This window comes from Periplaneta americana, chromosome 15, assembly GCF_040183065.1.
Source record: "Periplaneta americana isolate PAMFEO1 chromosome 15, P.americana_PAMFEO1_priV1, whole genome shotgun sequence".
NCBI lineage: Eukaryota > Metazoa > Arthropoda > Insecta > Blattodea > Blattidae > Periplaneta > Periplaneta americana.
The window spans coordinates 70285534-70300244 of NC_091131.1; the positions used below are offsets into that span (position 1 = coordinate 70285534).

Sequence of the window (14711 nt, forward strand, 5' to 3'; positions counted from 1 at the left end):
CCTACATGCTTAAATATATAACACTAGTAAGTTGCGCATTTATCAATCTTCTGTAATAAAGTGTTAAAAGTAGTGTATGGTAAGCCCACATGCTTAAATATATAACACTAGTAAGTTGCCCATTTATCAATCTTCTGTAATAAAGTGTTAAAAGTAGTGTACGGTAAGCCCACATGCTTAAATATATAACGCTAGTAAGTTGCGCATTTATCAATCTTCTGTAATAAAGTGTTAAAAGTAGTGTACGGTAAGCCCACATGCTTAAATATATAACACTAGTAAGTTGCGCATTTATCAATCTTCTGTAATAAAGTGTTAAAAGTAGTGTATGGTAAGCCCACATGCTTAAATATATAACGCTAGTAAGTTGCGCATTTATCAATCTTCTGTAATAAAGTGTTAAAAGTAGTGTATGGTAAGCCCACATGCTTAAATATATAACACTAGTAAGTTGCGCATTTATCAATCTTCTGTAATAAAGTGTTAAAAGTAGTGTACGGTAAGCCCACATGCTTAACTATATAACACTAGTAAGTTGCCCATTTATCAATCTTCTGTAATAAAGTGTTAAAAGTAGTGTACGGTAAGCCTACATGCTTAAATATATAACACTAGTAAGTTGCGCATTTATCAATCTTCTGTAATAAAGTGTTAAAAGTAGTGTATGGTAAGCCCACATGCTTAAGTATATAACACTAGTAAGTTGCCCATTTATCAATCTTCTGTAATAAAGTGTTAAAAGTAGTGTACGGTAAGCCCACATGCTTAACTATATAACACTAGTAAGTTGCCCATTTATCAATCTTCTGTAATAAAGTGTTAAAAGTAGTGTACGGTAAGCCCACATGCTTAAATATATAACACTAGTAAGTTGCCCATTTATCAATCTTCTGTAATAAAGTGTTAAAAGTAGTGTACGGTAAGCCCACATGCTTAACTATATAACACTAGTAAGTTGCCCATTTATCAATCTTCTGTAATAAAGTGTTAAAAGTGGTGTACGGTAAGCCCACATGCTTAAATATATAACGCTAGTAAGTTGCGCATTTATCTATCTTCTGTAATAAAGTGTTAAAAGTAGTGTACGGTAAGCCCACATGCTTAAATATATAACACTAGTAAGTTGCGCATTTATCAATCTTCTGTAATAAAGTGTTAAAAGTAGTGTACAGTAAGCCCACATGCTTAAATATATAACGCTAGTAAGTTGCGCATTTATCAATCTTCTGTAATAAAGTGTTAAAAGTAGTGTACGGTAAGCCCACATGCTTAAATATATAACACTAGTAAGTTGCGCATTTATCAATCTTCTGTAATAAAGTGTTAAAAGTAGTGTATGGTAAGCCCACATGCTTAAATATACTACTAGGTTCAAAAAGTTCCCGGAATTTTACTACCATTTTTCGTATTAATATATAACAAGGGATATTATACATTTGTTTTGTTGGTAACATTCATGATGTCATTTTCTTTAAGTGTGTTGATAATGGCGATAGTTGGTTTTGAGTTGTAGGCAATTGTTTATCATAGTGTTTTGTTTGTTCGTCGCATTTTGTAATTATGTCCACAGAGCAACGTACAAACATCAAGTTCTGTGTTTTGATACACAAAACTCCTGCAGAGACATTAAGATTGTTGGAAGAAGCATATGGCGAAGCGGCTCAAGTGTATGCCTGGCATAAACGCTTTTCTGGTGGCCGCGATAGCATCAAAGATGACGTACGCAGCGGCCGACCAACAACTGCAACAAATGAAGCAATCGCTCAGCGTGTGCGTAATGTTGTGAGGGACGACCGACGTAAAACCATAAAAGAGATAGCAGCAAAGGTCGGAATATCAGTCGGAAGTGTACACAATGTTCTTCACAAGCATCTCAACATGCATTACGTGTCTCAGAAGTTAGTTCCGAAAATGTTGTCGGCAGAACAGATAGAAACAAGAATGACTCTTGCTGGGGACATGATCAGTATGGCTGATGAAGATGGTGATTTCTTAAACAAAATTATTGCTGGTGATGAAACTTGGTACTACTTGTACGACCCAGTCCCTAAACGACAGTCATCTGAGTGGAAATCGAAAACATCTCCTCGGAAGCAAAAATGTCCTAGGGACACTTCCAAAGGCAAAGTTATGTTGGAAGTTTTCTTCGACTCTCAGGGTCTCATCCACCATGAGTTCATTCCAGAAGGTCGTACTGTAACGAAAGCATTGTACGTAGAAATCTTCCGTCGCCTCCTGGACGCAGTGAGAAGGAAACGTCCAGAAAAGTGGGTAGAAAACAACTGGTTCCTTATGCATGACAATGCACCTGCTCATCGCGCAATTATTGTAAAGAATTTTCTTGCCAGGCACAACGTAACTGCTTTGGATCACCCACCATACTCTCCTGATCTCTCACCACCTGATTACTTCCTGTTTCCCCGTCTGAAAAGTCATCTGAAAGGACGGAGGTTCAATGCTGAAGAGGTTATCGCAAACGCGACGAGAGCACTAAGACGGGTTTCACAAAATGGCTTCCAGCCTGCTTCCAGGAACTCTACACGCGTTGGCAAAAGTGTGTTGTTGCGGAAGGCAACTATTTTGAAGGGAATACTGTGGAATAGTGTTTAAGGTACGTTGTTTCTATGATAATAGCAAATTCCGGGAACTTTTTGAACCTAGTATGTATAATGCTAGTAAGTTGCGCATTTATCAATCTTCTGTAATAAAGTGTTAAAAGTAGTGTATGGTAAGCCCACATGCTTAAATATATAACACTAGTAAGTTGCGCATTTATCAATCTTCTGTAATAAAGTGTTAAAAGTAGTGTACGGTAAGCCCACATGCTTAACTATATAACACTAGTAAGTTGCACATTTATCAATCTTCTGTAATAAAGTGTTAAAAGTAGTGTACGGTAAGCCTACATGCTTAAATATATAACACTAGTAAGTTGCGCATTTATCAATCTTCTGTAATAAAGTGTTAAAAGTAGTGTACGGTAAGCCCACATGCTTAAATATATAACACTAGTAAGTTGCGCATTTATCAATCTTCTGTAATAAAGTGTTAAAAGTAGTGTACGGTAAGCCCACATGCTTAAATATATAATGCTAGTAAGTTGCGCATTTATCAATCTTCTGTAATAAAGTGTTAAAAGTAGTGTACGGTAAGCCCACATGCTTAAATATATAACACTAGTAAGTTGCGCATTTATCAATCTTCTGTAATAAAGTGTTAAAAGTAGTGTACGGTAAGCCCACATGCTTAAATATATAACACTAGTAAGTTGCCCATTTATCAATCTTCTGTAATAAAGTGTTAAAAGTAGTGTACGCAAGACTCAAGATGGAATAAAAAGATAAGTTATAGACGGAGCAGATAACATAAATTTACTTACAATTAACATTGAGGATAGTTAAATGATCTGCCAAATCAACTATATGTGATAGAACTGATTCTACAAACACTTTTCTGTTGTTCCAGGAAGTGTAATACGCGGGTTCTTCACAATCAGGAAAAAGGACCCACAGAACAGATTACCGACTTCATCAACGTGTTTCAACCTTCTAAAACTTCCCAATTACCAAAAGAAAAGTACTTTACGTGATAAGCTACGTTATGCTGTGTCTAGCAACACAGGTTTCGAACTCTCGTAACGTCTGTAGAACTGACAATGATGCAGGCAATTAGATTTTAGTACTACCCAAAGACGTGAGTTTTCATTATCTGAATATACCAACAGTAAACATTCAGAGATTTTAGTGTCACAGGTAAACCTCCTTTGTAATTGATTCTTATATACCTATATGTTGTAATATATTTATCCTTGTTATAATTCAGTTTAGATTACTGAAATTGTTATATTAATTTGTTGAGCTGACACCAAATTCGTAAGAATTACCACACTTGTTTCTTTTAATGGAATTGTTTTGTGTACCCTATACCATGCTGAAGTATGCATCCTAAGTTGTTATAATATCGAACGTCACTGTGGCAATAGATAATAGAAACAAATGCTTGCATTGAAGAAAAATGCCAAGGAAAATGACTGAATTTAATTTTCATTGAAAAGATTTATAGTCAGTGAATATGTACAGAGCATTGAATTATTGTTGGAAAAAGTGAGAATATTTAATCGAAACAAAACAAATTCACTAATGTTGAATATAGTTTTAAGTGATGTAAACATATTTTTTTATTTTAAATACAAATGATGAATGCAGAGAGGGCATATCAATTTTGTAATTGGAATTTGCTAGGCACATTACAAACTACTACAAAATACAATTAAATGACTTTGTATAACATGATATGTGCATTTCTATGTCCGAATGTAGATACAGTATCTAAATGCCATCTGTATTACTCCTTGTGTTACAAATACAAGTGACTAGTGTATTTCAACAGTTGACATTCTACAAAATATATGTTTATTGTTGTTTCTACTGTTGTTATTATTATTATTATTTCTATTATTATCAACATCTACCATCGTGGTCAATCATCATCTGTGCTGCTGTATGTTATTACTCAGAGAGGGTGATAACTAAAACAGATTCTGATGCAAAGAGAAAATATAGAGAGAAGATAATTTTAAAGTGAAGCAATTTAGATATATAATGTTACAAAATTAAAAAAAAATTCTTTTACTCAATTTTCCAGTCTACCTGCTAAATATTGGGAGTGCAAGAGAGGAAATGACATCATCATCATCATCATCATCATCTTCATCATCATCATCATCATCAACCTCTCAACATTAGAAACCAACCAATCTACGATTTAAGAAAGAATAAAATTACTGTACACTTCACGTTTAGAACATTATATTCCGATAAAATTCCAATTTTTTTTGTTGCTCAATAAATATTACAATCCCCTACATTCCTGCTGTTGCCCTCGGTAGCGTAGTTGGTATAGCGCTGTCCTTCTATGCTCGAGGTTGCGGGTTCAATCCCGGCCGAGGTCAAAGGCATTTAAGTGTGTTTAAATGCGACAGACTCATGTCAGTAGATTTACTGGCATTTAAAAGAACTCCTGCGCGACAAAATTCCAGCACACCGGTGACGCTGAAATAACCTCTGCAATTGCGAGCGTCGTTAAATAAACCATAATTTATTTTTATACATTCCTTCTTCTGTAAGTATGAAATAAAAGACTGCCAATTGCTAAGCTTTGGAATATAACATTTTATTCTCAGGAAGTTGGAATTTGTTATGGTAATAATGAGACTCAGGTCTTTGCATTTTGTTACAACTTCGACCAGTATTTGTGAAACTTTGTAATTTTGTATGAACTTAATATCATGCATAAGGATAAGAAGTTCATCCATTTGCATTTTGAAAGATTGTTATTGATATGCTGATTAATTATCCGCGCAAATCAAACATTTTCTAGTCTTTTAGATGGATTTTATTGCGTATATAAATGCATATTTGTATACCTTAAATAACTACATCATATTTTCATAAATATATCCTATTATAACATATTTTAATATTGTCCTAGTAACAAGAACATTCTTGAAATTTTGTCGCCATAAGCATATGCGTATCTGCCCTCCTCGATCTATCACAATTTTTTTTTTGTTAATGTCTATCTCCCCCCCCCCTTCCCAAGGTGTTATTTGTCTTCACTCATGATTTGCCAATTAGAGAAAATACAAAAAAAGAAAAACTTTAAAGCTCCTTAGCTCTTTTCGTACAGCTTACAGTGATAGTTACCTTATCACAATAAATTTTATTAATTACTATTAATCACTTCTAACGTCGTAATGATCTTTGGCTTGGCTTAGAGGATGGAGGAGCACATTACATTAAATATAGCACGCACAACACTAAAATTGCTTTGCTGCGGATTTTTTATCCTAAATAATGCAAATCGTGTATATATCAACGTCTAACAGTAACAATTAAACAATATCGCAGAATATTTCGTCATTACAGACAGTTTTTAATCATATATTCCTCGAAAATAATGAATGATGCTACTGTTTCCTTTGTTTTAAAACAAATTAAGAACTATGCTACTGAGTGCAAGAGGTCAAATGACTTCATTGTCATTAGGAAACAACAACAACATTTAACACCTTCTTCACGCTTTCCATTGGAGTGTGGAGTAGATAGGTTAGCATCTACAGTGAAGAAAATATTTGTGACATCTGCATCTAGGATTCAGTTAGAAAATGTTGTGTCTATTGAAGTAGCTCAAAATATTCTTTTAAATGAAGAACTTGAAGGATATCTTAAATTTTATATTGGTATATTTTTCCTCTCTATCCGTGGCTATTAAATCACTGGAGACAGCAGATCTTCTCCCTAATCATTCATTAAATGTTTTTGATACTACAATATCAAGTGTAAGGTTAATAACTGTAGGTAATGCAGGACAAATAAAAGATGAAATAGCCCATGTTATTTCAGGAAATCCTGGATATCAACATGTTTGCAAACTATGTGATATTCTCAAAGGAAAATTCTTCGACATACCGGTATGTAAAAAGACTTGATCTTTTCTATGCACCAATTATCGTCCTTTAAGTATGTGCAAGTAAACATCCTGTGACCAGAAGAAGGTTTGTCTCGTTATAAAAGTATCTTGAGAAAACAAAGGGTACAAATATGCCATGGAGAACATTCAAAAGCAGTGGTTATAAACTGTTACTCATTCCTTATTTTAGATATGAAGGCAAGCACATGAACTTCTGCAGAATAAATATAAGTTCACATTGATCCAAAGCTACATTTTACGAATTTTTAGTACATGATTTTGGATATATTTTTCACAATTTAAGGGCATAGTTACATGCATATTAAAGGACTTCTTAGAGCATAAACTTCCTAACATTAGCCCATATGAATAATGCAGAGTGATACATAATTTAGGAGTCCTTCCTACACCTCCTCTCCAACAAGAAGAAGGTTCATAGCATTTGGAGAAGAAAATACGAATACCGCTAAAATTTTAATTGTATTTACTACAATTATGCAGATCAATTTTTTTGGTAAAAATTAATGTTCTTTAGTTAGGCACTGGATACAGATTATTGCCTATTTAGAAAAGAATGACATTCTAAGCCCACTGTTAGAGTAAAAGCTCAAAATGTCCACCCTTATGCAAGCATTGTTTCATTGCAATCTCTAGTAGTGATGAACAGGCCTGCACCCTAGTCTCTCCTCTGATGTTTTCTGCAGCTTCATGAATAATTCAGACCTACAGTTCAAGCCCTATACAACTCGGGCCGAAACATCGCGGATGAAATATGCTCTCAAAAATACCTTTATTAAATGACCATATTCTGATATACTGTACCACAGTCAAGCTATAACGGGGAAAGTAGTAAATGATGTCGTCTATAACCCTGTTACATGGGGATTCTATGGTTTTGATTTGCCCCCCCCCCCCAAGGAAATGGTTCTCTCTCCGCCTATGCTCATATTACTTGCATTAAAGCCACTTTAAGCACTGTCCAAGATGTAATCTCTGTCTGTAACCTGTGTGATTCTTTCATTTAGCTGCATAAGAAGAAATCCACTAGGCTCTAGCATTAAATCAGGAGAGTACATCGCCCAAGAGGCAGGACACCCTCTTTTGACCCATTGACCAGGATAGTGTTGACCCAACCACTGATGTACAGGAAATATGAAATGAGCTGATGTGCCCTTCAATTGATACCAACTGTGCTGGTGTGTATCCTCCAGTAGTGTACAGTGTGACCTAAAGATAATGGGTTAATATCACTTCCTGTTTTGTCAGCTAGCACATGTAAAATGCCACTGATAATTACTACTTAAACATTTACACTGCATTTGTGCTGGAATGAGGAAGATCATATTGCATGAGAATGCTTCTCTGACCAGACATGCGAATTGTGTAGACTTATAATGAATCCTACCTTATCAGTCTGTAATACTTGTTTCAGGAAGTCTGGAACTTCAACAGTCTCGTGTGAGAACTGTCACCAGTACTTCCAAAAACTTCATTTGTTTCTTGGTGTGAGTTCTAACACAAGGCATAGGCCCCCATGATGTAGACCTTGTTCATGTAGCACGTGTCGAAGTGATAATTTTGGAAAAAGAATGTAATGTACAAAACTGTTCATTTACAGTATCAAGAATTTGTTTCACCTGGTGAAATTACTACCTTAGGATGACCATTCTTCCTCAGTCTTCGATGTACTGCTTCAAATAACCATTATCGACGATGCCATTATTCTTTCCTTCTCATCCTATAAACAAAATGCATGCCACAGTACTCTCTATTGCTAAACATTTTGGTTAAATCTCTAGGGCCGCATTGTTTAAACTGGTCTGTGAACATTTCCAATGTTAAACTACACGAAAAATTGAGTAAGCACTAATGGCGCATAGCATACACAGATGATTCTCCACTCTGTGTACGGAAATGTAAGAGAAATGTACAATATTATTTTCGCTGTTAGTAAAACTTAATAGTGAAAATGGCAAAGTGCGTTTTTTATTTTCTGTTGTGAATAACGTCCTGAACACCTTTTCACCAGTTTACCTTACCCTTTAAATCACTCTGGAATAAAGAGAAAGTTACGAACTTCCTTTAATCGAAATATTGTTTTTTTTTTTTTTTTTTTTTTTTTTTTTTTTTTTTTTTTTTTTTTTTAACTAATGGCAGGTACTTGACTGTTCATCATTCATCCTTATGAAGTATCATTAGAATAATTTACCATCACAGTCATTCCCAAGGCTGCACTTTAGGAGGTTGGTCTACACTACACCTGCAATGAGATGAGATGATGCTGGAGATTTGTTGGGAGCTGGAGTTCCCAAAGAAAACCCCTGTGTTACCTGGATTGTGAGCTTATCAACACAAGTCATAAACTGAAGAGTGTGATCCAAAACTCGCCCAGTTCATTTGGCCATTTTTTATTATTTATACATATACAGGTCTTTCATTTCAAAACTTTCCCATCTAAATAATTAATTATTTAAATTGAATTCAAAATTTAAACAAAAAACACGACACTTTAGATATTAAGGGGGAAGTCTGAAACCAGACTTAATTGAATTTCACCCCCCACCCCAGCCATCCCCACTTTGAAATTTCAAATGTTACCCATATATTTTTATGCTTAAATATGAAAGAGCATTCAATTGTTTATACACCTCATTAATTTTTTTTAGCATCTTTTGTTTTCTACCGTCGCCTGGCAACCTGTGTTTTTGTTATTATCAATTGATTGTAGGATGAAAACACGGCTTATTTTGTGTAATTTCCTAAATTTAATCATTAAGAATCATTTCTGTTCTCTCTTGAAGGGTATACACCATTTTAAAATAATTTAATACACAAACACAACTATTACATGAAATGCTCAATAAGTTTTTGTAACTTTATTCTCTTCAGCTCTAATCAACCAAAAAAAAAAAATCCAGGTTGCCAGGCGACGATAGAAAACAAAAGATGCGAAAACAAATGAATGAGGTGTATAAACAATTGAATGCTCTTTCATATTTAAGTATAAAAATATAGCAATGCCATTTGAAATTTCAAAGTAGGGGAGTCTTGAAGGTGAGGAGTAAAATCTAAAATGCAATTAAGCCTCGTTTCAGACTTCCCCCTCAAAATCTAAATTGACGTGTTTTTTGTTTAAATTGAATTCAATTTAAATAATTAGTTATTTAGACTGGGAAGTTTTGAAATGAAAGCCCTGTGTATATGATTACGTTCGCGACTTCTGTCATATTTTAAGCTTGTTATCTTCCTAAACAACGCCAATGCAAAGCTTGTGTTAATGTGCATGTTGCTTGAAAACTCACTCAGTCCGTAGACCAGTGGATAAAAAAAATAGCCCAGCCCTTTCATAAAAATGGACTGAACGCATTTTGGAATCACAATCTTCAATTGGTGGTACATCGGAGATCGAACCCAGGTCCACAGGATTATGAGTCCGGCACTTTATCCACTGGATCGTCACGACAGCTTGTAAAGAATTTTTAGAAATTATGAAATTCTTAATATGACTTTTTTCAGAAGGAAAGTAAAGTTGAAATATCCCTTTCAGAAATTTATGACATATAAATTAACTATCCCAGACAAAACTTATTATTCAGTTCTCGCCCACTTTAATATTCAACTCTGCTAATTATCTTCAACCATCATCAGAAATAATAAATTCCACCTTATAAATGTTCCAGAAATGAAACTCTCCACACTGCCAGAATAGCAGAGCTCAGGAAGTTCTAAATCGACTGTATTTGGAGATGCTAGCAACCAATCAACAGCCATCCATTTGATATGCAAATACTACACATGCATGGCAGAAATTAAATTTCGTAAACTTGTAAGTAATGTAGTAATCTTAAATTTCCGTGTAATGAGAGACAATAAATTAGACTTAAATTTAATACTTTTATACTCAATACTGTTCATAATTTAAAAATAAAACAATAAAATTGGTTTATAGTAGCTAAAATAAGATATGAAAACTCTACTCTGCAATCATTCCAAATGATGTGAGAAAACTGCATCAGTAATTATTGTCCCAGTTGAAAAACGCTGTGTTAGGGTTGAGTGAATCCTAGGGCCATAGTGCAGTCAGAGAGATTAGATCAATGGGAAAAATCCATGACTCCATTAGAATCGAATATGCGATCTTCTGGCTTGTAGTACATTATTAAGTTTATGTGATCCTGAATAATAATTTGCCTGTACTTCTAATTTAGGTTAATAATACTGCATTATTATTGAACCAATCATAGACGTACATGTAGCACATACTTTGTCATCTTTCATGTTATTTGTCAACCAATAAAACCAATATTTTATGTTACAGCTATGTCAAATTATTAATTTCAAACCTTCTTTCATAGATAAATTTCTGTTCAGAAACATTCTGTCATTATAAGTGTGGCCATAACTAATAAATCACTGCAATTGAAAGGAGACAGTATTATTATGTAAGATTTTATCTGAACAATAATTTTTCCCCTTCTGCTTCTGATTGGACTAAAGATACTTCTTTGAACGTATCAAGGATTGAATTGTAGTTGAAAATCTGTCATTTCTGATATAGCCACTCTGTTCTACCTTTCAAGTTAAGAAAAAAGCATTGAGCATATGAGGCTATTCCATCAAATGACCAGTTGCCATGGAAACGCCTACCTACCACATAGTTTGTACAATGTATAAGGCAAGGCCCATAAAACCAATGCTTTTTTTCTTAACGTGGATTCCTCTATACAACAATTGGCCCAGAACTTAAAAAAAAAAAAAAAATACTGCTGTGAAGTAAATATTCTCGGAAACACTCTAACTCCGTGTTTTATTTGGCACATTTTATCCTTCGGAAAAATATGAAAACATTGGAGCAAACTGCAATTTTGTGTTATTTAAACTTTGGGCACTATACTATTATTTTTCGAGTAAGAATTCTGATATTTCACGCGTATATTTCTCATATGGTTAAGTCGCTAGTATTGAATACAAACAAAATATTTTCAGTAGTAAAATAAATTGTTCTGGTTCGTCACTGACATAGTTGAAAACAATTAGTATTTGTATCAAATCTCAGTCGTGTATTTGCAACATGATATTTGTATATCTGATGTGAAATGCAAATGCAAAGGTGGAAAGAGTGAGGGGGGAGAAATACAGTGCCTTGGTCAATTACTATCACGCGGATGTGAAGGTGGGGGGGGGGGGAGGCATGCATCAGGTTGTAATTTGATGTTGCCTCAGCTATTGATAAGGATCTATAAGATTCAGCTCATTAGTTATCTGGTCCAGACAATAAGACGAATCAGTGAAATACTATATTTATCCATGATTTATTGTTTATTTTTATGCATTTTATTTATATATTAACTTATTTATATTACTATTTGGAAACTTTTCTTACAGGAGCAACATTCAAGTTTAATATTTTTTATTGCAATAATATTAATCCGACTCATTCTTAAGCATTGATTTAGAGCTTCGAGTTTGATTTTAAACTCAAGTCTTAGTTTCATTTGCAATATCGTACAGAAGACAAAAGTTTTTGTAACATACGAATGAATTTATGTTCTGTAAACTGTGAACTGTACTGTCGAAAACACGATGCAATTCTATTAAAAATTAGGCCCATGATCATAAAATATATCGTTCTATCTTTGAGTAGAACAGCACTGCCTGCACAGTGTATGTAAAATAAATTCTATATTGAAAAGCTCGTAAGTAATTATTGTATGCAGGAGACATTTTAAATAGGCGCGCAAAGGTTCATCGGCAACTCTTCACTGCGCAAGTGCTGCTGCTGGAAGTCACGTGATCAATTCGTGCAGCTGTTCAGTAGCCTTGGGTTAGCTGCAGTCGTCGGTATCCCTTTGTCTGGAGGGACGTTGTGCGTGGGGAGGTTATGTGGTGTTGATTGTGTTTTGGTTGTGATTTTACTGACAAGTGTGTGATGGATATATACTCCCCAGGACATTACACAACTTGCTTTTTATTTTATTATCTTTTGTCAGTCTCTCAGCCTTAAAATCGAAACGTGTGTTGCACTGCAAGCAGATATCAATGATTTCAAGAAGGAAGACAGTGAAGTGAACAAAGTGTTCAATGCTTAGGTTTCCTGAAATTCCAGAGCTTGCTTTTAATATAGTTTAAATTCTTTTCGAAATAAAACCAAGTTCTGTCAAGTGTGTAACGCTTTCTTATTGCAAGTGGCCTAGTGAAATTAGTGTTATCGACGGAAATGGTTCGGACAACGAAAAAAAAGGTGGAGGAATGATAAAGTGTTGCAAAAGTATAGATAAGCATAACTTGAAAGTACTATATTCTACGGAAATCACGACGAACGGATAACTGCATAATTCGTCCATTTTTCGAACATTTTCAATGAAGAGATGATACAACTCCAGGATAGGAACGCATGTCTGACGACTCTGGCCCACAGCTTTCTTCAAGAAGAAAGCACAATAGGGGTAACAACCATAAGCCTAATGCCATTTTGGTGACCACTGCGTTCTCTCTCTCCACCGCCCAGACTTTACTTGAGTGTAATTCAGGAACAACAGCAAGTGCTTGTGTTTTAATGGTTGGGTGTCGGTGTTGCCTGCTGCGCTAGGTTCACTGCCACTTCATGGCTGTTGTCGGTCCAAGCAGACACTCGAGGGTGTCCATGTCTGTCTCGATGTCACTCATGCAGGGCGGGGGCGGAGGGGGAGGACACCAGCAAGCCATCCTCGCGGCTGCTCAACCCTACTATCATCCGCAACATCCACATCAGACACCAGCGACGCCGGCCCATTCTCACACCCAAGATGTGCAACCCGACCGGCCGATCGGTTATGGAGCTTTCGGTGTTGTCTGGTAAGAAGAAAACTAGCCATTACAACCCCACAGCATAGTTTAATACCCACCCAGAAAAGGGTTTGTAACCTGCATTTTTTTTATAAGTCGACTTTTATTATATTGTAAAGTGTTGGTAAAGTTTGTATTAAAATCAGCAGAGATCTGATTATCATTCTTGCTCTAAAATATTAAAACCACGGAAATTTCTCATTTCTGAAGAATTTCGTATTTGCTGGTTACAACCTTGTTCTGGGCGGCTATTCATTTGTCAGCATTTATGCAGCATGTAACACGAAACACTAACGCTTAAGAGTATAAATTATAGCCTACCAATTTTAAACATGTTCGTTACTGCAATAAAGCATGCATGAGACATTCAGCAAGAATTAAAAGCTAAGTAGGCCTAGGTAACCAAAATTTGTTGTCAAATATTTTCTCGTTAGTTTAACATCATCTTTAGGGAACCATAAACAAAACAAAACAAAGTCTCAGAACAAAGGGCATTTCGTTATGTTTGATCTCGAAGTTGGTAGTTCGAACGGTTTGTTAAATACATTTAAAAAAAAGGTCTGCATTGTTTCTGACAAAGTATTAAAACAGATTATAAGCTCAACAGCTCATGGAAAATGTTTTTATTCGTGCAACATATCATGCTTGCTAATCTACATAATTGTCACCCAGAATTGAATAAGTTTTTAAATAATTACCTACATAGAAAAAATTATTATGTTTTTAAAGCTGACCTCGCACAATATTTCACGTTTTATTATTGTTTATGCTATGTATTACTGCTATTAGTTTGTACGATTATTGATTCATGTTTGTTTACATTTTGTTGATCCCGCGTGTAACAAAAGATACACCCACAATGCACGTTTCTTTGTTTCCATTGTAGCTAGAACCATATATTGCAAGACTGATTTTGTGTGAACATAACCTCAATCTAAAGATTCTGATTTTTCGTTTGATATTCATTCATTCATTCATTCATTTATTTTATTCCATAGATCTTACATGAGCAATGAAGCTTTAAGATGTGGAACATGTCAACATTTTACAATATTACAATTACAATTTTTACAAATTTTTATAGTTTTACAATTTAGTAATTTTCTACAATTTTTACAATTTTGTACAATTTTTTTACATTTTTTTACATTTTTTTTTACATTTTTTTACATTTTGGCGAGATGTAGTGAGATGAGATGAGGTCCGAGGATTCGCCAAAATATTACCCGGCATTTGCCTTTTCGGTGGGGGAAACCTCGGAAAAACCCAACCAGGTAATCAAATCAAAGGGGTTGATGTCAAGGACTCGCCATAGACCATCCGGCTTCAGTCCCACGGCTGGGGAAAACCTCCGAAGAAACCAAAGTCCAAAGGGGGGTCCAACCCAAGCCCGAACGCAGCTCCGGATCAGCAGT

General features: G+C 35.0%; 2 protein-coding genes across 4 annotated transcripts in view; both read left to right on the plus strand.

Moving 5' to 3' along the window:
• Nucleotides 1–4425, plus strand: part of LOC138715115 (ubiquitin-protein ligase E3B) — a 45762-nt gene extending 41337 nt beyond the window's left edge. The window contains exon 17 of one of the 2 annotated variants that reach the window (XM_069847643.1): nt 3466–4425. In XM_069847643.1, coding sequence (XP_069703744.1) covers nt 3466–3638 — 173 coding nt within the window. In that variant the 3' untranslated portion in view covers nt 3639–4425. The remainder of the gene's footprint in view (nt 1–3465) is intronic. The other variant, XM_069847644.1, reaches the window with a different exon arrangement.
• Nucleotides 4426–12299: 7874 nt separating this feature from the next.
• The window catches only part of nmo (serine/threonine-protein kinase nemo), a 329069-nt gene continuing 326657 nt past the window's right edge, over nt 12300–14711 (plus strand). For both annotated transcript variants that reach the window (XR_011336158.1, XM_069847645.1), the window contains exon 1: nt 12300–13305. Coding sequence is in view for 1 of the 2 variants with exons in the window: in XM_069847645.1 (XP_069703746.1) it covers nt 13076–13305 (230 nt within the window). In the remaining variant the exon portion in view is untranslated. The remainder of the gene's footprint in view (nt 13306–14711) is intronic.